The sequence below is a fragment of the Marmota marmota genome, unplaced genomic scaffold (assembly GCF_001458135.2).
Source record: "Marmota marmota marmota unplaced genomic scaffold, marMar, whole genome shotgun sequence".
Lineage (NCBI taxonomy): Eukaryota > Metazoa > Chordata > Mammalia > Rodentia > Sciuridae > Marmota > Marmota marmota.
In genome coordinates, this window is record NW_026000016.1 from 20,149,758 (window position 1) to 20,172,079 (window position 22,322).

General features: G+C 37.7%; 1 protein-coding gene across 3 annotated transcripts in view; it reads right to left on the reverse strand.

Moving 5' to 3' along the window:
• The window catches only part of Smyd3 (SET and MYND domain containing 3), a 712,936-nt gene that overhangs the window by 19,986 nt on the left and 670,628 nt on the right, over positions 1–22,322 (reverse strand). For all 3 annotated transcript variants that reach the window (XM_048809264.1, XM_048809265.1, XM_015483560.2), the window contains one exon: positions 1,862–1,970. In XM_048809264.1, the coding sequence (XP_048665221.1) occupies positions 1,862–1,970 (109 nt within the window). The remainder of the gene's footprint in view (positions 1–1,861; positions 1,971–22,322) is intronic.

A 22,322-nucleotide genomic window follows, 5' to 3' on the forward strand; every position in this document is an offset into this window, starting at 1 on the left:
AATGTGTTCTTTCACTGTTTGAATTTGCTGTCTCATATCCTCTTTAAGGTTCCACTCCATCTGTCTAAGGTATTCCTTGAGTTCTTTATTTGACCATTTTTCTGATGCCTCTAGGTCTTCCTGAATATTTAGGCTGTCCCGCATTGTTTGTACTCCTTTTCTTCCTTGCTTTTTCATGCTGCTCATGTTACTTCTTGTTCTGTTTGACTGCTGAGTTACTGTTTACTCCTATAAATTTATTTGATGCTTGGGAGGAAAGGTATTAGAAGGGAAGGGAAGAAGTCACTGCTGCCGCCAGTTTCAATGAAGTTATCTTCTCCGCCACATTCTCGTGACGTCAGTTCTCTGCCATGGTGGTATCCCATGCAAATGGCAACAGTTTGTTCCCTTTGCCGGGTGACTGATGCAACGGGTGGGTCCTGACTGGCTCTCCCAAGCCCCGTCTCAATCCTGTGGCCACTGCCTATGAAGGCTTGGTTGGTATTAACCTCCGCAGGTTCAGAAGGGCAGACCTGTTGTTTCAGTGGGATTGTTTAGTGCTGAGTCACAGCAGTTTGTCTCGGGAATCTTATTTTTAAGAATCCCTTAGGTATTTGTCATTTTTCTCATCTAAAATTGCCCATGTTATGGGCTAAGCCAGCCCCTGGATACTCTCTGAGCATTCCTAATGCAGGCCTCTGATTCTTCTATCACAGCTTTCTACAGACAAGGGCACTGTGGTCCAGAGGACCCCATTAAGTGTCAATGTTCCCTGTGAAACCCTGTATGCCAGGTCTCCCTAGTACCTACCAGCTGAGCACATGAGCTCTTTGTTTGGAGGGCCATGGGTTGGGATAGAGGTGATTCTGCAGGAGAGGAAAGGCCAGGACGACAAGGAGCCCAGGGCACCTCTAGGCAAAGGAGATTCCCTAAGAGGGTGAAAATAAGTGTCTCTCTCCAACAAGGTGTTTGAACACAGACCCAGTTCTCCCATTTAGTTTCTCAGCACTTATTGCTAAGATCATATTGACCGACCTTCCTCTCTTCTTCCCTTCTTCCCCAACAATGAATACTTCTTAGGTTCTGGGTATCATACATGGCACTGAACTAGTTACAAAGACAACCACAGGGACCTTGCAGGCTCCTGGGGATGGGAAGGTGTATCTCCAGGTATGCTTACAACAATATGGGAAGTGTTCTCCACAGGCTGAGTGAGCAAAGATTTGTGGGTATAAAGAAGAAAATGACATTGGAGCTGAGCCTTAAAGGATCAGTAGAGCTCTGCTAGGTCCAGGGAGGAGGGTGTAGGGAGGGAATTTAAGGCAGAGAATAGAGCTTTGTAAAGACCCAGGAGTTGGCAGGTCAGAGTAGGCGATGGTGAGAGTACAGTGTGACTGTGTGTGTCTGGTGTGGGGGGGTGGGGGGGGCGGCCTCCAAAGGCAGCCCATGAACGGATGGTCAAGAGTCTTCCCTGCCATGCAAGGAGATGCACTGTGTACAGCAGAGAGAAGGGTGCTTGTTCATGGTGGGGTGGGGTACATGTGCAGAGGGATACTCTGGCTGGTTTGCACCCGTTTACAAGAGTGATTACTAGAACTGTCATGAGCTTTGGGAGCAGGCTGATTCATGTGGGTAATTTAAAATCAATCACATGGGGTACATTTATACCACAGAAACTGGAGAACGTCACAGATCAGTTTTTCCTTTCTTTTTAGAGCTGGTTGTTAAATATTTACCAGCATACCTTGGGTATGTGTGTGCATGCACATTACATAGTGCTAAAAATAGAGTTGTTACAAAAAAAAAATTACCAAGAAAAGGCCCAGTGACAGCCAGAAAGAGGTATAGCAGGCAGAACTCCCCAAGATCTTGGTGCACTCACCAGTCTCAGGTTCTTCATTGCTTGCGGAAACATGCCTTGATGCAACTGCAGTTTGCCGACTTTCATTACTTGCACACCTCTGACGGGGTGGCTTCCTGGGAAAAAAATCCTGGAAGAAACCAAAAGGCAAACAGCATCAGTAGCTCTCACCTTCACAGTCAGCATTTCATCAGGAGACTGAAAGTGGGAGCAAACACTGGCTGTGAATGTTAATGAGCTACTAAAAGGAAATTAGCTTGGTAATCCAGGAGAATGCAGTACCAGGGGGATTTCACACACTGCCCTCTTCAGCATCCCAGAATGCCGTCAGCATCAGAGAAAGTCAGGGGGCAGGACTAGAATGCCTCCCTACAAGACACTGGAGAAGAGAAACAAAAATATGGACCTCTGTATTTATAGCTGGGCAAAAGGCAGGAAACTAGTTACTAATTCTGTCCTCCATCCTTTTCCATTAAGCTCCAGGACTATCGAAGCCTAGAACAGAATATTGGTTTTCAATATACATTTGTTGAATAAATGAATAAAACTTTTCATGATTTCCCAAGTAAATGCTACCACACCTCCCCTTTAATCTGAAAAGACCTTTGAAAGAATCTCATTGTAGAGTCCATCGTGGTCCCCACTATTTACAGCACTTGTATATCACACTGTACTACAGTGCCTTTGACTGAGGCACCCTTCTCCATGATGTGCATGTAGAAGGAACTCAACACATACTTGACCTCTTTCGCATTCAACAGAACAGAATAGGGTGCTGTGGTAGAACAAAGAATGAGGACTTAGGGCTATGTTCCAGACCCCATGAAGACCCCATATTATTTCAATTCAATTCAATAAGAATGTACCATATTGGATTCAACAGTTCAGTCTTTTCTGGCTCCCACATCCCCCAAGAGAATACTCAGCTCCTGCTGTATATTCGGAATGATGGGGGCGGGGGACAACACACTGTGTACTGATGTGCTTTTCCCTCAAATAATTTTATCAGACAAAAGACAAGACATTCAAACAAGTTTTAAAATGATACTATAGGCTAGAGCTTTCTTTTGTCCCTAACTCAGGTGGTACTTAGCATATGCTAGATATTCAGTTCACGTTTGTTGAACTGATACTAGAGTTTATGAAGAGGGAGATGCCTGCTGATTGGGTGGACTGGGGAAGGCTTCATGGGGGAGGGAACAGGCCCTAAACTAGCTCTTAAGGATTCAGAAATGCTTGGCTGTGCAGGGAGGAAATACATCTCAACTGTTGAAAACACAAGGGCACATGCCAAATGTCGCTTCCCCAGAGACAGTAGGCACCTGCCCCAGATGTCCATAAGACAGTCCTAGGAGTCACCACTCACTCAGGCCCTGCCTGTTCCAGGCACCGTTCCCCCTGCTCTTCATTTATGAGCCCGTGGACCCCACACTTCAGCTACTGTGTAATATGTTTTGTGCAAATCACTCTCTCTCCCTGAACCTCAACTCTTCCCATGAAATGTGATACAGAAACTTTTTTCATCCCTGCTCTTAGAAGAGTGGAAAGCACGACTGGGGAAGAAAGTATTTAAATCAATAGAAGGTTGGCCAGGCCTCTTTTTAAAGAGCTGAAAAGGCAGAGGGAAGGGGGAAAACAAAGGAGACACCTGGGTCCTGGATTTTTCTTCATCTCTTGAGAATACTACGAGGTCAATCACTTCACCTCTCACCCCTTACAGAATGAACATCATTATCTACTTGTATGGAAAAGATTTTAAGAACCCCAGACAAAAGGCTTAAGCACAGGACGCCATTATCAGAAGGTAATTGCCCCGGACACTTTCCTTGAAAAGCACACCTGGATTCAGGATTTTATTTTATTGCTATGAATGTGGCATAATTAAATTTAAGGGCCAAAGAGTAATTTTATACTAATAATCTCTCCACTAAGTGGGTGTCTGTCACATCAGTTAGCAGAAGGAAAGAAAATCTTCAGTCCTGTGATGACAGAGAAAGAGGTGCATAATTATGCCATGACAGGTACCTGCCTCGGTCACTGAAAGATATTAAAAAATGAAGTAGAGTTTCATCTGGAGAGGATGGGTAGCAGAGTCTTCTACATGAGTATTCCTGGATCAGTCTCACAGCCCCAGCAGGGGTGTCATTTGGGGCCTGCTTTGTTTCTGGAGGCCACCCAGCTGACATATGGAGTAAGAATCATGATTATTTGCTGGATTAGCACCCAAGGAACACTGGCAAAGCTCATCCTGCTGGGGGAAATTCCCACCTAGGGTGTGGGTTTTTTTTAAAATCAACTTTGCTGTGTATGACAGTGATAAGGAGAGAGGAGGGCCCACAAGTAATCTTAACCCCAGGACTGTTAGGAACTGAGGCCAGGCTGAGAGCTGAACCAGAGAAGGAACTACATAGGAATTTTGGTGAGAAGGTGAAGGGAAGGTACCTGTGAAATTCCAGGTTCTGGGCCCAGTGCTATAAGGACTCAGAAGTCCAAGGTGAATCCCTGCTCTTGGTTAACATATAGTTAAGTTGCAGAAATGAGGCAAATTAAAACATGATACAGAGAGGAGCATGAGAACCACCAAACCATGGCATACATAATGGGCACTTGGGGATCAGTGGGGACTACGGTTATTGGGGGAGCAGCAGGAATGAGCTGGTTTGGACCAGAGGAGGTGAGAGGATCCTGGCTCAACCCTGTGGGGAATAAGGGACGGGCTGCTCTGATGACGGTTTGGGAGACTGAATGCAAAGGGGGAGTGAGCACACTGGTCTGACCAGAAGAGGAACCTGAGGAGTGGGTACACTGGAGGCCAGGCTGTGCAGAGGCACCCATGCAGAGCCGGGAAGTTTGGTCTCCCTTTGCAGATGAGGCACTAAAGAGGGATATTTCATAGGAAACAAAATTGGAAAAGAGAGCCTAGGAGCAAACGGACTCAAAGAAGTTTAGTGGCAATGAGAAAAGAAAAAAAAAACAAGTTATAGGGCTGATTCAATAGGACCTTGGGACCTGCTGGGGTACAGTGGAGCCAGAGTTGGCTCCAAGATTCAGAAACAGAAATGTTCACATGTGCATGCACGCACACACACACACACACACACCCCAAATTGATAATAACAAAATTATTTTGCAAGTCATTCTACTTCTTCAGTTGTTAACAATGATAGCAATCGCATGAACAAATTTCCTTAGGTGCTTCTGAGGTGAATAAGTGCATAAAGGGAAAGAGTTTAAACAAGCAGAGATTCCAAGGAAGCACATGTACTAGCTTTAACCTTGACTTATGGGCATGAAGGTCTTGCTGTCTTATTATACAAAGAGGTGGAGAATCAGAGAACTTAAATATCTCAAGTTAAAAAGATGTAGAGAAAGAATACCTGATGGCAAGGCCTCTGTTGATCCTGGTGAGATTTTCATATGATATAACGACTAATCACATTGTTTCATTACAGGTAGCAGCTTTTGGTATTTAGTATTCAGGACTATTTTAAAAAATCTGATATCAACACATTACTAAACCTAAAAGGAAAGCTTAACCTGCCTGTTTAAGTTGTATTTCAGAGTAACCAAAGAACTCTAGTTACATGAGTTTTAGTGTATAAATATGTAATGGCAATGGAATTAGAAAAATCATCATCTTCATCTCCTGAAAAAATAACTGACCCATGGAAAATGCATCACTAGATGAAAACCACTGGATGAAAGCATGGAGGAGAATTTCACAGTGGTGGGATTAGGTTGTTATCTATGAACCCGCCAACCAATTTAGCATCACTAAAATGGAACAACCAAACATGAAGTGCCAGTGATGTGAGGAAATAGGAATTATTTTGCATACTATCTACAAAGCATCCAATGTCAAAACCAAACCAAACCAAACCAAATCTACAAACCCAAACTCATCTAATCAAGTCCATAAAATCAAATTTCACTTCAGGATAAATAACAGAGGAACAAGTAAAAGCAGTCAGCTGCTGCCAACAATGGGAAATTCTACAGAACTTTAACCTTTTTTCAATACAAATGTATTTTTTTCAGTACAAATGCATTTTTTTACTTTATATTTTTTTCATTTGTGCTAATTAGCTATATATGACAGTAGAATGCATTTATGCACTTTGATATATATCATATGTAGATGAGGTATAATATCATTTTTCTGATTGTACATGTTGTAGAATCACATCAGTCATGCAGTTATGCATGTACATAAGGTAATAATGTCTGTTTCATTTTACTATCCTTCCTATCCCATATCTCGTTCCCTCCCTTCACTCTCCTCTACCTAATATAAAGTAAAAATGAAATTATCGCATTTGCCAATAAATGGATGAAGTCGGAGAATATCATGCTAAGTAAAATAAGCAAGCCCAAAAAACCAAATGCTGAATGTTTTCTCTGATATGCAGATGCTAATTCATAATAAGGGGGTGGTGGGTGCTAGGGAAGAATAGACCTAGGATCTTCTATAAGTCAATGGCATAAAAAGAAAAAGATGCTGGGCAAAGAGAACAATTTTGATTAAAAGAGACTTAAGAGACTTAATAACCATATGTAGTAAATAGACCTTGTATATTATAACAATGTTGTATATTGTATATTTTAACTCAAACAAAAAGACATTTCTGAAATAATCAAAAAATATGAACATAAAATGGTATTGTAGGTATAAGAAAACATCAAATTTTTCAGAGATATAAACTGAAACATGCATTAAATTATATAATGTCTGAGATTTGATTTAAAAATTTTCATCAGAATTTCTGCTTTCAGCAATGGTGATTTAGACCAACTCCTGCTAATAACAAGAAAAGAAAGAATTTTTTTTAAAGAAATCTGTTTGAAGGTATCACAGAGCAATTGAGGCATCAGGGTCTTGAAGGGTTTCTTCATGGAAAGACAGATGCTCTGGAAAGATTCACTGCTACTTTTTCCTTTGATAATTTGAAAGTAGAGACAGACAGGTCAACCAGTTGAGCAAGGGTTTTGGTAGTTGCACAGAAAAGGAGACACAGAAATTGGAGCTGAGGGCTCAAGTAGGATGAGAAGGGATTTTGGCAAACATTTCTGACTTTCATTTGTGAATCCCAAAGGACTACAACCTAGGAATAGTGTGGTAAGTAAGAAGTAGACCATCTATCATTAAGAGTGAATCACATTCAGAGTATTGTTAAATCAAGAGGCGATGTTTCTACCCTGACTGCCAGAAGCAAAAGTAAACCTCTCTAAAGAGGATAACACTATCCCAAACCTCGAATTATCTTTAGTTTTTCTATGCAATGTTCTGCATTCAGAAAAATCATAACCAAGTGAACAAAAAGACAACAATTGCATGAAAATCAAGACAAAAAAGTATAGACAATAAAACAGATTTTTATAGGTACCTATATTGAGACACTTACACACTTTCACACAACAATAAGTGTTTGAAAACAAATAACAGGAAAGAATACTAGCAGGAAAAACAGAAATAAAATAAAATTAACCAATGGAAATTCCAGAACTGAAAAATAGAAAACTAAAATTAAAAACTCAGTAGTTTCACATCAGATCAGTCACAGTTATAAATTAGTAAGCTGGAAGGCAGCATAAATGAATACAACATCATAAAACATGGAAATACAATGAAATGAAAAATAAACAGGGACACAGGTCTCATACATGTTATCTGGATACTCACTTGAGAGAAGGGAGAAGTTGGGGCAGAAGCGACATATTATAGAGCCATAATGGGCTGAGAATTTTCAAAACTGAATGAAAGTCACTTATATATGACTGATGCAAGTTACAGATTCAGAAACACTAAGAACCACATAAAGATAATTCAGCAAAGGTGAAAAACAGTGGGGAAAGCTAGAGATGAACTAAGTGCCACAAAATGTTGACAATTTCTGAAGCTAGATGATGGACTTATGAAGGTTCATTATATTACACTATTTCTATATATGTTTGAAATTTTGCATAACTAAAAAGAAACAGGGCATTGGACTTTACTTTTTCACCTTTAGAAATGACTCTTCTCTTCAAGGTATACACTCTGTACCTAGATTCATTGACAGTGGGCTGAAGACAACCTTGGGTTGAATGTTTCATTTGGAAGTTATTTGGCCAGGGCCCTTTGAACAGTAGTGCCCCAGTGAAGTACTCATATTATTTATGTAAGAATGAACTTTAAAAAAATCAATGATACCCTGCTAGAAAACTTCAACTATTTTTGTAACTGTCTGATTTAACTTGGTGATAAAAGTGGTTATTGAAAATTGAAAGTAACAGAAGGAGGGAGGAAGGAGGGACTCCTATACTAATTGACACAAGTTTCAAAAGATTTAGGAATTTTACTAAATTCTGACCCTTATATAGAAATGGAATGATATATACAATGAGCAGTAAACAGTCGCCTTCCACACCATTCAAGATATCCAACAGACACTGACTCTATAGCTTGAGTAACAGCAGAACTAGCAGCAGCTTACACTCAACATTGAGTATGACATTGAGCTTTGCTTTGGGTCTTAAAGCAAGGGTAGGAACTCAAGGGTAACTCAGACAAAGGACATTTGAAAAGGCAGAGACAATCATCTGTTGCTCCCCGGGTTCTATTTAATTTGAAGCAGCTGAAGTATGGAAGTTGTTTATGCTTTTGTGGTAGGGCATCTTTATTTGTAATATAATACATTTTTGTTGTTGCTAGTTTAAAAAAATCCTAACAGAAAAAAAAAAAAAACAAAGAAAGAAAAGACAGACCATCTCAGAAAAACTAGTTTTTAACCATGACCTTAATTAACCCACTCTGTTAGTCTGGAAAAGTGCTGTTTCCCAGGTGGGAGATGAATCAGTACTTCTCCATCACCTCTACTACTTGCCTCTGATGTGACAGGGAAACCAGAGTCATGAATTGAAAGAGCCCAGACTGAACCCTCAGCTCCTGCTCTGTCCATGATATGTGCTGAGAAAGATGGATCTGCACCCATCTCCCTCCTTGCACCAAACTATGAGAAAAACAACAACAACAACAACAACAACAACAAAATCACAATGCCACACATTAAAAGTGAACTTGACAATGTTACAATGAGATTTCTTTTAACCCATAAAATGAATCAGCAAGATCATTTTTTATATAAAAAAGATTAATACTTCCCTTAACAATTTCTTCCAAATTGATCCTTCATTCAAAAGGCAGGGCTTTCTTTTTCTCACAAGTTTGTTAAGAGTTATTTGTATATGGCCCATTGTTAAAAAGAATCTTTAATCAGATATTAAGAAAAAAACCCACTTTGTTTATTCTAGATGTCCATGTAATTTAGGCTCAGGAGCAGCCAACAGACTGGGAAGTGGTATAAAATAGTACATACATTAAAGGAGACAGGAGATTTGGGTTCAAGACCTCACCACTAGCCAGATGGTAAGAAAAGTGATGGGAGAACACTTGGAAATGTATACAACTATATCCTCCCCACCTCTCCCCTCCCCTCCCCTCTCCTCTGTGCTACATCCCCAGTCCCAAAATGTTTATTTTCTGACAGTTCAAAAACTCTACTTAGTTCACCTTTATGTTTACTTGCTTCTTTTCAGATGCATGTTGAGACGGAGGACCCAAGATGATTCTGCAGAAGTGACCTCCTTAAGGGAAAAAGTCGTAAATTGCAGATAGAGCTAACCAATTTTGAACCACAAAGTTTGAACTTTGATATTTTTTTACAGAAAAATGAACAGAGAAACCATTGCTTATATTTTTAACTCTCAAATTAAACGTGTTTAACTGTTTTCATTTAATGCTCGACTTGTAGGCAAACATCCTCATCCCTTTGCCAAATCTGCTTCGTGTGCTGCTTAGTCCACAAGCAGCTTGGCCATAAGCAGGAACAGTGGTAAGAACTGGTTAGAAGCCTCTAGGCAGGTTGGATGATATTGTATTTCATGTAAATAGTTTTCTTTTCATACTCAGAATGGTGACAGTGTTGTCCTTTGTCAATGGCTTTTGCCTGGTTCATATTTTATAACATCATTTTTTACTGTAAAATATTTGATGATAATTTGAAGTATTTTAAGGTCAGCCACTATAACTAAATTATGCAATAACCATAATTTAGCTTATTAAGTCCTTAAGAAAAAATGGTAATGAGATTTTCATTAAAATATCTGCATCTGTCTTCTATAGTCTTTTCATACTTGCAGGCAATAAAAGACACTTCTGAAAGCCCTTAATTATAAACACACATGTGGTCATACCATTCTAGAATCATGTCCCAAGAAGGACCTATGAGTAGAATTTTATAATTTATTTGTTATTAGTACAAATTTACAAAACTGGTTGGCATTCTGCTTCTAGTACTACAGCAGGTTACTGATTATCTTGCAGAAAATAATGAAAAATGCTAACATATTTTTAAAATCAATCAAATGCCAGCAAGATAGTAAGGAACAGAGGGACCCCCAAGAAGCCAGCAGAATGGCAGGTTGGAATTCCTGGCAGGTTGGAACCGCTGCCTTCACCAGCTTTGTGAGGCATTGGAGGACAGAACAGCAAGCCCAGTGTTTACCCAACATAATGGACTCTAATGCAAAATCTTCCCTTCTTATTGACCTGCTTGGGATGAAAAATTTGTAAGATTCTGGGTAACAAGTGATTATAGATGGAAGGTCTAAGAAGAAGAAATGAAGACAATTCCCTAAAGACCTAAAAAGAGCATGCTACAGGAACACTGCTACATCGATGTTCATAGCAGCACAATTCACAATAGCAAGACTGTGGAACCAACCTAGATGCCCTTCAATAGACGAATGGATTAAAAAAATGTGGCATTTATACACAATGGAGTATTACTCTGCATTAAAAAATGACAAAATCATAGAATTGCAGGGAAATGGAATGGCATTAGAGACAGATTATGCTAAGATGAGCTAGCCTATCCCTAAAAAAACAAATGCCAAATGTCTTCATTTGATAATAAAGGAGAGTAACTAAGAACAGAGTAGGGTTGAAGAGCATGAGAAGAAGATTAACATTAAACAGGGATGAGAGGTGGGAGGGAAAGGGAGAGAGAAGGGAAATTGCATGGAAATGGAAGGAGACCCTCAGAGTTATACAAAAGTACATACAAGAGGAAGTGAGGGGAAAGGGAAAAATAATACAAGGGGGACAAATGAATGTCAGTAGAGGGGGCAGAGAGAGAAGAGGGGAGGGGAGGGGAGGGGAGGGGGGATAGTAGAGGATAGGAAAGGCAGCAGAACACAACAGACACTAGTATGGCAATATGTAAATCAATGGATGTGTAACTGATGTGATTCTGCAATCTGTATATGGGGTAAAAATGGGAGCTCATAACCCACTTGAATCAAAGGGTGAAATATGATATATCAAGAACTATGTAATGTTTTGAATAACCAACAATAAAAAATTTAAAAAAAAGGAAAGGAAGACAAAGAGAATCCTCAAGATGGGTAAATCTATGAATATTGACAAGTTAAAAATGTTTTGTGGGGGCTGTGGTTGTAGCTCAGTGGCAGAGCACTTGCCTAGCATGTGTGAGGCACTGGGTTCAATCCTCAGCACCACATAAAAATAAAAAAAAAATAAAGACATTCTGTCCATCTACAAAAGAGAGAGAGAGAGAGAATTTAAAGTAATGTTTTGTGGGTTAAAAATAATAAAGTCAAATTAAAATACATTATAATCATAGCATATATGATATATGTCAGCAGGAGAGAGAACAGGACTTGAGTATGCTAAGGTACTTAGAACATTTCTTTAGCCAGAAAGAACACAAATAGTTACACACATCTTTTCTTCATAATTACATATATAGCTCATCTATGACTCATATATTCTTCATCATATATATTTAATTTTAGAAAGTCTTCAAAAGCTGATTTAATGTTCTGTTTTAATTTCTGGGTATAAAGCCAATGTATAAAGAATAGTCAGGTTAATCTAGGGATTTAATGATCTTAAAAGTTGAGTGTTAAATCAGTGAGAGGGAACACCATGGTTTTAAAAAAATGTGTATACCTTTCCCTTATTTGGAAGAAAAATGAAAGCTATAAAATTAAAAAATGTATAAAAAGTTCCACAAGTGAATTTTAAATAGATGATGAAATAGAGTTTGAGCTTCCAAGTTGTATATGACTGTATCTACAATGGTATCTAAAAATACCACATGTATGTGTGTTTTTTGACGTGCATTTCAGTCACAAGGGCACTTTTACTGAAATCAGTTGCTACAGGTGCCAACTACTCAAGAACTCATAAACCCTGAAGAAGTCTTGGCATGGGCTTCTAGAGCACAGGTGTTGCAAAGCACTGCATTGTGGTGCTGGGAAGCAGAGATATTTTCTTCTTTGGTGATTTTCAAAGAAAAATATAGCCTGTTGTGGCAAAGGATCTGATACTGCTTGGATGTAGAATATGAGGAAGTGAATCTAGAGTAGTGGTTGATAAACTATGGCTTGCAGGCAAATCTCAATCACAACACATTTTTATAAATAAAGTTTTATTGGGATATAGCATGCCCATCATTTGCACAGTCTTCCACTATTCTCATGTCTCAGCAGCAGTACTGAGTTATTTAGGCTATGGCTTGCAAAGCCTAAAATATTTACTACCCACTTTTTACAGAAAAAGTTGCTGACACCTGTTCTATAGTCAAGGAGTTTCCTGAAGTAAGAGGCTAGAGAGGATCCTTTACCAAAAATATTAATCATGGACAACTATGAATATGTCTTGGATGTGTGCTCTCTGGATGTTTTATCACTAATAAGAACAATACAATGATGATAGCAGTTAATTTGGTTAGATAGAGCACCTGCTATGTGTCAGGCACTCCTGTAAGGACTTTATTTGTTTAAGCCCAGTTTTTTCTCAAAATGATATTACCCAAGTAGACTCTGGTAATGATGATGTGAAGTGGTGAGAGCTTCTTCTCTGCAAAAAGCAAGGATAAAACAAATTGCCCGAGGCAACCACTTTATGGCATCATAAATTGAATAAAGATATTACTCAGTCATTGGAAAACTGCATGTACACAAGACAGAACCCAGAAACAAACAAACAAAAAGCCAAAAGGAGGTTTGAGAACTCTGAATCTACCTTCTAATATACAATGATCAGCACAGAATGGAAGCCTTACAGGTCAAGGTGTTTGAGCCACACCTCTGTCCAAATCATTAGCTGACTACAAAGCTATGTGGACCCAGAGAGATCTCCAGAAAACCAGGCTAAAAAGATGAGAAAGAGTAAAATACCAAGGAAAAACAACATTTACACACACAGAAGTTTAAGTCTAAGGAATTCACAAAAACAGCACACCACAAAATGATCAAGCACCTTCGGAACAACAAAACAGAATGCAGAGTTATATTACTTAAAATATTCAGTTTTCAGTCATTATTTTCTCTCTGTGATAGGGAGATCAGTCAATGCCCTGATCCCCAGAATCTGTGAACCTGTTACTTTACATGGCAAAAAGACTATGAAATGATCCTGGATTATACAGGTGGACACAATCTTATCACACAAGCTTTAAAACTGGAGACCCATTTGCAACTGTGGTCAGAGAAAAGGGATGGGATGAAAGAAACAGGGTCCAAGAGATGCCATATTACTAGTTTTGAAGATGCAGAAAAGAACCATGAGTCAAAGACTATGAGCCACTCTAAAGCTGGAAAGGGTTAAGGAAACAGATTTGTGAGGGAATTTCCACAGAACTTTCAGAAGTAATATGGCCATGCTGACATCATGATTCTGGCCCAGAGAACCATGAAAACATCCAACCAACAGAACTCTAATAAATTTGTATTGTTTTACGCCACTAATTTTGTAGTAATTTGTTACAACAGCAACAGGAAACGAGTATACATGCAAAACACCAGGAAAGTAGGAAACATATTTAGGAGAAAAAAACTTTAACAGAAACTGACTTATGAGGCTTATGAGCTATTATAAATATGTTAAAATAATTAAAAATATTAATAAGGAAAATAGTTAAAAAATGACAAGTGGTGGGAGGGAATCTCAATGGAGAAATTAAAAAAAAATCACTATATTCAACAGTAATTTAACATAGCAGGAGAAAGAATCAACAAACTGGAAAGTAGATCAGTAGAAATTATCAAACCTCTAGAACAGAGAGTAATGTATAACGGTTGTACCTGAAGGAGGAGAAAGTATGTTTGAAGTAGTAATATCCACACAGAATATTCAAAATATCCTAAATTTTAAAATATTAACCCATAGATCCAAGAAGCTCAGTAAATACAATAAACACAAAGAAAATCTCAACTAGATACATCACAGTCAAACTGCTGAAAGCCAAAATGAACATTTTGAAAGCAGCAAGAGAAAAACAATTCATACAGGGAAACAGCTGACTTCTTATCAGAAAAAACATGGAGATGAAAGACAGGGGAATTATACAGTCATCATCCTGCAGGAAACAAACTGTCAACCAAGATATCTATATCCAGAGAAACTATCTTTCAAAACTGAAGGCGAATACAGTCAAGATGTTGATAGATTTATTACACTTGTAATAAAACTCCAAGCATGATAGAGACAAGCTGGTTCTAAAATTTATGTGGCGATTTAAAGGAATTAGAATAGTCTAAACAATTTTGAAAAAGAATAAAATTGGAGGGCTCATATAATCTAGTTTTAAGATTCACTATAAAGCTATTGCAGTCAAGACAGGGTGTCATTGCAAAATGAACGGAACACAACAGGAATTCCCAGAAATAGATCCATGCAAAGATAGCCAATTATTTTTTACAAAGGCACAAGGAAAAGTCATTGGAGTAAGGATATTGTTTTTGACCATCTTCACCAACACCTGTTATTATGTCTCTGATGATAACTATCCTAGTAATGATGCCTCTTTATGATTTTGATTTTCATTTGTCTGATGGCTAATGATGTTGAGCATCCTTGTTAGCCATTTTTATATCTTTTTTGGAAAAATGTCTAGTCTGGTCTAGGAAGAAAAATGAACCTTGACCTGAACTTATATACAAATTTTACAACAAAGTTTATTATGAGGTTTTGAACTCAAAATGATTACTGATCTAAATGTACTTAAACTTATAAAATTTTTAGAAGACATAGGAGAAGATCATCATGATCTTGAATCAGGCAATATTTCCTACATATGACACCAAAATTTGGTTCACAAAAGAAAAAAAATGATAAATTAGATTTCTCAAAATTAAGAGCCCTTGTTCTATAAAATATTATTAAGAAAATGAAAAGATAACTGACAGACAAGAGGAAATTATTTGTAAAATATATATCTGATATTAGGTATATCCAAAATACATAACTAATTCTTAAAACTCAATAAGAAGACAAAAAAGAAAAAGAAAAATTAACAAGAGACTTTTAGACTAATGGACTTCTCTAAAAAGAAAATGCCAAATAAGTACAGGAAAAGATAATCAGTATCATTAGATGTTAGGAAAATGTTTTACCATGAGCGCCACTTTACATTTATGATAATGGATAAAATCAAAGGGACTGACACTGTTGTCTTTCTGTGTTGATGAAGATGTGGAAGAACTAGGACCCTCCTGTTAGAAGGAATGTAAAATGGTACAAGCACTTTGGAAAACACTTTGGCAATATCTTAAAGTCAAACAAAGACAAATGACCCAATTGAAATGGTCGAAGGTTTTGGTTAGGCATTTTTCCAAAGAAGATATGCAAATGACTAATAAACACATAAAAAGATGCTTAACATTAGGGAACTAAAAATCAAAACCACAGTGCTAAACAGTTCACATGGATGAACCCTGAAAACATTATGCTATGTAAAAGAGACCAGACAGAAAAAGATTTATATAAGAAATGTAAATACGACATGTCCAGAATAGGTAAATCCATAGAAACAGAAAGTAGATTAGGGTTCCCATGAGATGTGAGCACAGGGTTTATGGTGACTGCTGTGGAGGATGAAGTTTCTTTTAGGATGATTAAAATGTTCCAGAATTAGACAGTAGTGATGGTTGCACAATTTTGTGAATATACTAAATACCACTAAATTGTCTACTTTGAAAGAGTAAACTTCAGGGATGTGAGTTATATCACAATTTTTTTTTTGGCTGGGTGGGGAGGTCCTAGGGATTGAACATAGGGCCTTGCACATGAAAGGCGGGCACTCTACCTCTGAGTTACATCCTAGCCCTACATCTCAATAAAAATTGTAGCTGCCCTAGAATTCTACTACTATCATTGATGAGAAATTAACTATGTCCACACAGGACTTATATATATAATAGCCAAAAAAAGTGGAAATAACCTAAATAATCAAGTGGTGAGTACTTAAATGCAATATAGTGTACTCATGCAATGTACTACTACTAAACAGTAAAAAGGAATAGAGTACAGATACATACTACAATATGAATGAACCTCAGAAACATTATGCTGAGTCAAAGAAACTAATTAAATAAGACTACATATTGTACGATTGTATTTATATAAAATTTCTAACAAAAGCAAATTATGGAGACAGTAAGTAGGTATGTGGTTGCCAAGAGCTAGGTATGGGAGCAGGCAGTGACTGCAAACAAGCATAAGGAAACCGTTAGGACTGCTACAGGTATTCTAAAAATGGATTTTGGTGCTCTCTGCATGACTAAAAATTTCTAAAACTCAAAGAATTATACACTTAAAATGGCTGAATTTTATGGTATGCATATTATACTTCAATAAAGCTATAGGGAAAAAAAGAACCTTATGGGATAGATACTACTACTATCACCATTTTGGCAATTAGGAAACTCAACAAAAATGACAGCTACAATTTAAAACAATTTAATTGACACATATTTGTACATGTTTAGGGGGTACAGTATAATAATTCAACACAATGATCAAATCAGGGTAATTAGCATTTCTATGACTTAAAACTTTTATCATTTCTATGTTGGGAAACATCAGATTCTTCTAGTTATTTTGAAATATATCAAGAATTATTATAGACTATAGTTATTCTACTGCACTACAGAACACAAGAAATAATTATTCATACCTATCTCTTGATACCTGTTGTGTGACTTGTCTCTCTCCCTCTTCCCCTTACCTTTCCTAGTCTCTGTAGACCACTAATCTACCTTCTTCTCTGGAATTGATTTAACAGAGCTATGATTTCATCCTAGTATAAATTACTAACTGGAACAGTACTGGGCAGCTGGGAGGAATTTAAACCAGTGGTTATCTAATTCCAAATTATTTGTCTGGTATCACCATTTCTCATGAAAATGGATTCTTCTTTTAAACATGAATTTTCCCCATGTGATAAAGGCTGGCCTTTTTATATTAAAAATACATAATTGTAAAACAGCTAAAAGGTATGTGCTTTCTAATGATCTCTCCCTTCCCAAGTTCCACAGTTGCTATAAAAGAAAATATGTCCTTCTGACAGCTGTGTCTTCAGAGCATTCTGTGCTAATGGACAGTGCTGATATTATTGAGGGTCAGATAGGCGCAGCTACCCTTCCATCCAAACCCAAATATGTATCACTCCTTCAAGACTACAGAAATGTATATGCATTTCATATGCTTAATTATATAATCAAATCCCTGCTTAGAGGTCAACTTACTCTAGTCCCTTTAATCTTATTTCTAGAAGAGTCTCTGTAGCCATGACTAATCTTTCTTCATGCTTGTCAACTTGCAAGATTTTGACAGTTTTAAGCAATGCAGTCCATGATGCTCAAGCAGTAATTTTTCAAAGAGTGGAAGAAAGGAAAGGATTTGAGGGGAGAATAAATGTTTGTGAAAAGAATGGTTCATCTCTTTTGGGAACCCTGTTTGTTTTGTCATTGTCAAAGAGGAAGTGAGTCAAGAAGTGTTTACCTTCTTTACAATGGTAAAATTATTTGAGTTTAAATTGATGTCCTGGAGAAATATTTGCTATTGTTTTCCCCTGAAAGTATAGTTAATGGCCTGTTTGCCATTTTGGCAATTTAAAGCTAGGGAATATGGCCACCTATGACAAAATTGGTAATCACTAATGGTACTTGTTATGGTTTAGATATTAGGTGTCTGCCAAAAGCTCATTTATGAAATAATGCAACAACATTCAGAGGTGAAATGATTGGGTTATGAGAGTCTTAACCCAATCAGTGAATTAATCCCCTGATAGGATTAACTGAGTGGTAACTAATGGTGGGCAGGGTATGGCTGGAGGAGATGGGTCAGAGGTGTGTGTGTGTGTGTGCCTTTGAGTATGTATTTTGTATCTGGCAAGCGGAGTCTCTCTCTTTGCTTCTGATCATTATGTGAGCCACTTCCCTCTGCTACACTCCTCCACCATGATGTTCTGCCTCACCTTGAGCCCCAAAGAATGGAGCTAGCTGTCTGTGGACTGAGACCTCTGAAACCATGAGCCCCCAAATAAACTTTTCCTCTTCTAAAATTGTTCTCATCAGGCCTTTAAGTCACAACAGAAAAAAAAAATGACTAAAACGGTACTCACACAGCTAAAATGAAGTACTCACACATCTAGTGAAGTTACCTCCAGTACAACACTCCCATTTTATTATTAAAAGAAATATCAAAACATACAAACATTTAAAAAAATTTTAAAGACAATTTAAAAAATACAATTTACAACTAGGATTAATGCCAGAGTCTAAAGAAACTACCTAATGCCAGGGTCCAGAAGGTTTGCTGAGTGCAATGCACACTGACACACTCTGTTGGTACACCTGCCTGTTTGAAAGTGTGGGCAAGAACCCCTCCCACTGTCCAAATCATGGAACAGAAATGCAAGCCTGACCAAGCAGGAATCTGTGCAACTGTCTGTGTGACATGTGGAGCTGGTTTCTGTAGCAGCTGAAGTCAGTCATACTGGCCCATTCAGACACTGTAACTCCTGGGAAATAACTGGCTAGAGAGGAAGGTGATGTGGCAAGAGTAGAAGATTAGGTGTATCAAAGTGGATAATGACAAAGTCAGTGCTCTAAGTAATGTAGTAAGAGAAGAATGAGACATGAAAAACCTTTGCAGAAGTGCATTTTGGGATATTTTGTTTTTGATGTGCTTACATCTATTTCATGTTCCACAGGCAAAATAAGAGAAGCTATCATTTCAGTCCACTAGTTCCCAATAGATGAAAATACACTAGGTTATGAGAAATGATTCTGGATGGAGTACATGAATTTATAGTTCACTTATAATCTGATGAGGAATTCAAAGAACACTGGGCCAAGGGTAATTTGTATACTGTTTCCACTGGCAAACACTAAGACTGAATATTTTCTCACAAAAACTAAGGTAAAGGCAGAATGTCTGTTATCACTACTCTTATTCAACATAGTACTTGAAGTACTAGCCAATGCTATGAGTCAAGAAAAAAAAAAAGAATGGGATATCGATTAGAAAGGAAGAAAGAAACTATCTATTTAGGTGACATGACTGCTAGTAAAGAATCCCAAGGAATTTATGAAAACATTCCTAGAATCAATAAGTGTAAAGTATAAAGCTGGAGAATACAAATTCAACATACAAAAATTAATTGTATAAACAGTGTGAATTACACAAAAACCAAAGATATAATACCATTAAAAATCACTTAGGTATGAATCTAAAAATGAAATATTTTTACATCTAAAAATACATAGTACTTGCATACTGAAAATTACAAAACAAACAAGAATTCAGAGATCTAAATAAAATGGAGAGAAAGAAATCTATGATCTAAATAAAATGGACAGACACATTGAGTTCATGTTTTGGAAAACTCAATGAAGTTTGATTTATTGACTCTTCCCAAATTTATCTATAGGTTAAATAATTTCTAACAAGGTGTGAACATGATTATTCTAAAATTTGTAAGGAAAGGTAAAGGACTAGAGCAGCTAACACAATTTTGGAAAAGAAGAACAAAATTGAGCGAGTCACATTAATTTCAAGTGTTTAGATATACATTTTACTACCAAGTTATCTGGGCATGTTCATTTACCACATCTCCCTTATTCATAGGTTTCCACTGTATCTATCATCATCCAAAGTACATGTATGAAGACACGAATTGGTGTCAACATACTTTATATACAACCAGAGATACGAGAAATAGTGCTGTATACATGTAATAAGAATTGTAATGCATTTGGCTGTCATTTATTTTTAAAAAATCAATAAAAAAGAAGTTAGTGTGGAAATAATGCAGAAAATGTATCTTAGCATCTATGGATAGGAAATGGTTGCTTCAGTTATTTACTGCTGTGGAAGAACCTACCACAAAATTTAGAGTAACCACCATTTTCGGATGCTCATATATTTTGTAGATAAGAGATTCAGAGAAAATGCAGCAGGGATATCTCTCCTCAGAAACTCAGCTAGGGTAACCTGAATAGCTGGGGTGTCTCAAGACAGGTGAAGGCTGTCTCATTACTCACCTGGACAGTTCTATTTGTACATACAAGTAGAAAAATGTGCCTTTTTCATATGCCCTCCTAAGGAAACAAAAGGCTAACATAGCAAGTATTTCATGTTTTCTCCTCTTCCCACCTTCTGGGTAGGTGATTCCTCATCGTGGAGATCCCTTTGCTCTGTTTCCCCTTCCATTATTTTCTCCAGAGCCTTTTAGAATGTACATATTCCATAATTATATTTATTTCAATTTGTAGGAAGTTTTATTTTTTGAAAAAAAGCAATAACTCTTGGAGATACTAGACAGTACACTGATTAAATAAATCTCACATTGACAGTTGAGAACTAAGAATAAGCATCAAATTGAGTTGGTGGTGGGGTTGGGACAATGGTGGCAACAGAACATTAAGAGGCAAAGAAAGTGACAAAAAGCTAGGTAGGATACCAAAGGCAACAAACACTGTGCTAATAAGCATGGTAAAGATAAGCTCTTTATATACCACAAAACAATTATAACTATGTAGTTTATTATCGTGTTTATAGAGATGTGGACTCTGAGGTTCCCAGAGACTATTCGGTTTGCTCTGAGCAGCATAACAAGTAAATGTCCCAGGGAGCTGGGATCAGAACCCAGCAGCTGGTGCCTGAGCCTATATTCTTTCTAGTCTCTCTGTCTGTCTCACTGCCTCACTAAAACCTCACCTATCCAACAGTCTTGCTTGTGATTAGCTCTGCACTGTGCTACCTCCTTAAAGGGCAACTAAAATATTTCCAATCAATTTCAATAGCCCTAATATAATTTAAGTCTACAAACATCCCAGCAGGCTGGAATTACTCTCTTCCCCGAATCCTGCACCAGAAGCCCATAGGCAGAATCAAATCCATCATTTAACTGGGGGGAAAAAAAGTGTTGGAAAAATGTGAAACCAATGCTGGCATGGCTGTTTCCCAGAGAAAACCTGGAACCCAGCGTCCAAGTACATTGCAGTATACTGTTCCTACCAGCTGTGTTTCCATTTAAGAAATCTTTTGTGGGAAATGTTTATTATAGTCTTCCATTTTCTCTGTGCAAAATCAGAGAAAATTGAGAAATGCCAAATTACATTGTCTTCAAAAATCCTGTCATGGAGTAGCTCAGTTTTCACACGCTATTCTCTGAAGACGTTATTGATGTTCTACCAAGTTGATGGAGTAATATAATTTGCTAGCAGGAAAAATGTCCAGCAAACAGAACTGTGTTCATTAGAGGAGTATCTTTATATGCCTTGTTCCATTTCCATTACTTTTCAAAATCACATCATGTTACAGGCAGAACCATTTCCCTGCTATGTACTGGATATTCAGTATTTTTATAGTTAGAAGGACTTGCACAAATTACAGCTATTCTGGCTAAAACAAACCAAAACAAAAAACAGGCAGGCAAGGGTATCTCATTTTTGCTGCTAGAGAAACAGACCCGGTTTCCCTCTCTGAAGTTCTATGCGGCTGTTACTCACATGTAGTTCCCATAACTTTTGACTTTTAGGTTCCTACATGGGCAATCTCTTCCATAGTCAACTCATCAAGCACAGCCCCAGTGCTGAGCAGCTCAAATTTCTGAAATAAGCATCATTTGTCTTCATTCTCCTCTCACTCCTCTTATTTCTGGACAATTTTCTTTTTCACTTGGGTAGAAGGACTCACCAATGGCCTTCTCACTGATGTCTCACAAATGCTGCCTTCCCCAGAGCACCTTTCCCCCCAATTCCCACTTCACCCCATCAAAACTTCCAGGCCTCCTTTAGAAAAGCCTAATCAGTCTTATTAGATTCATTTCAGCTGTTAATTATTGATAATTTCAGAGATGAAATGCACTTACATTTTTTTGTTTTTGGTACCAGGAATTGAATCCAGAGGCACTAGACCACTGAGCCACATCCCCAGCCCTATTTGGTATTTTATTTAGAGACAGGGTCTCACTGAGTTGCTGAGCACCTCAACGTTGTTGATGTTGGCTTTGAACTCGTGATTCTCCCATCTCAGCCTCCCAAGCTGCTGGGATTACATTGTCTTCAAAAATCCTGCACCACCATGGCTGACTTGCATTTTGAAAGAGAAATTCTTTTTTTTTTT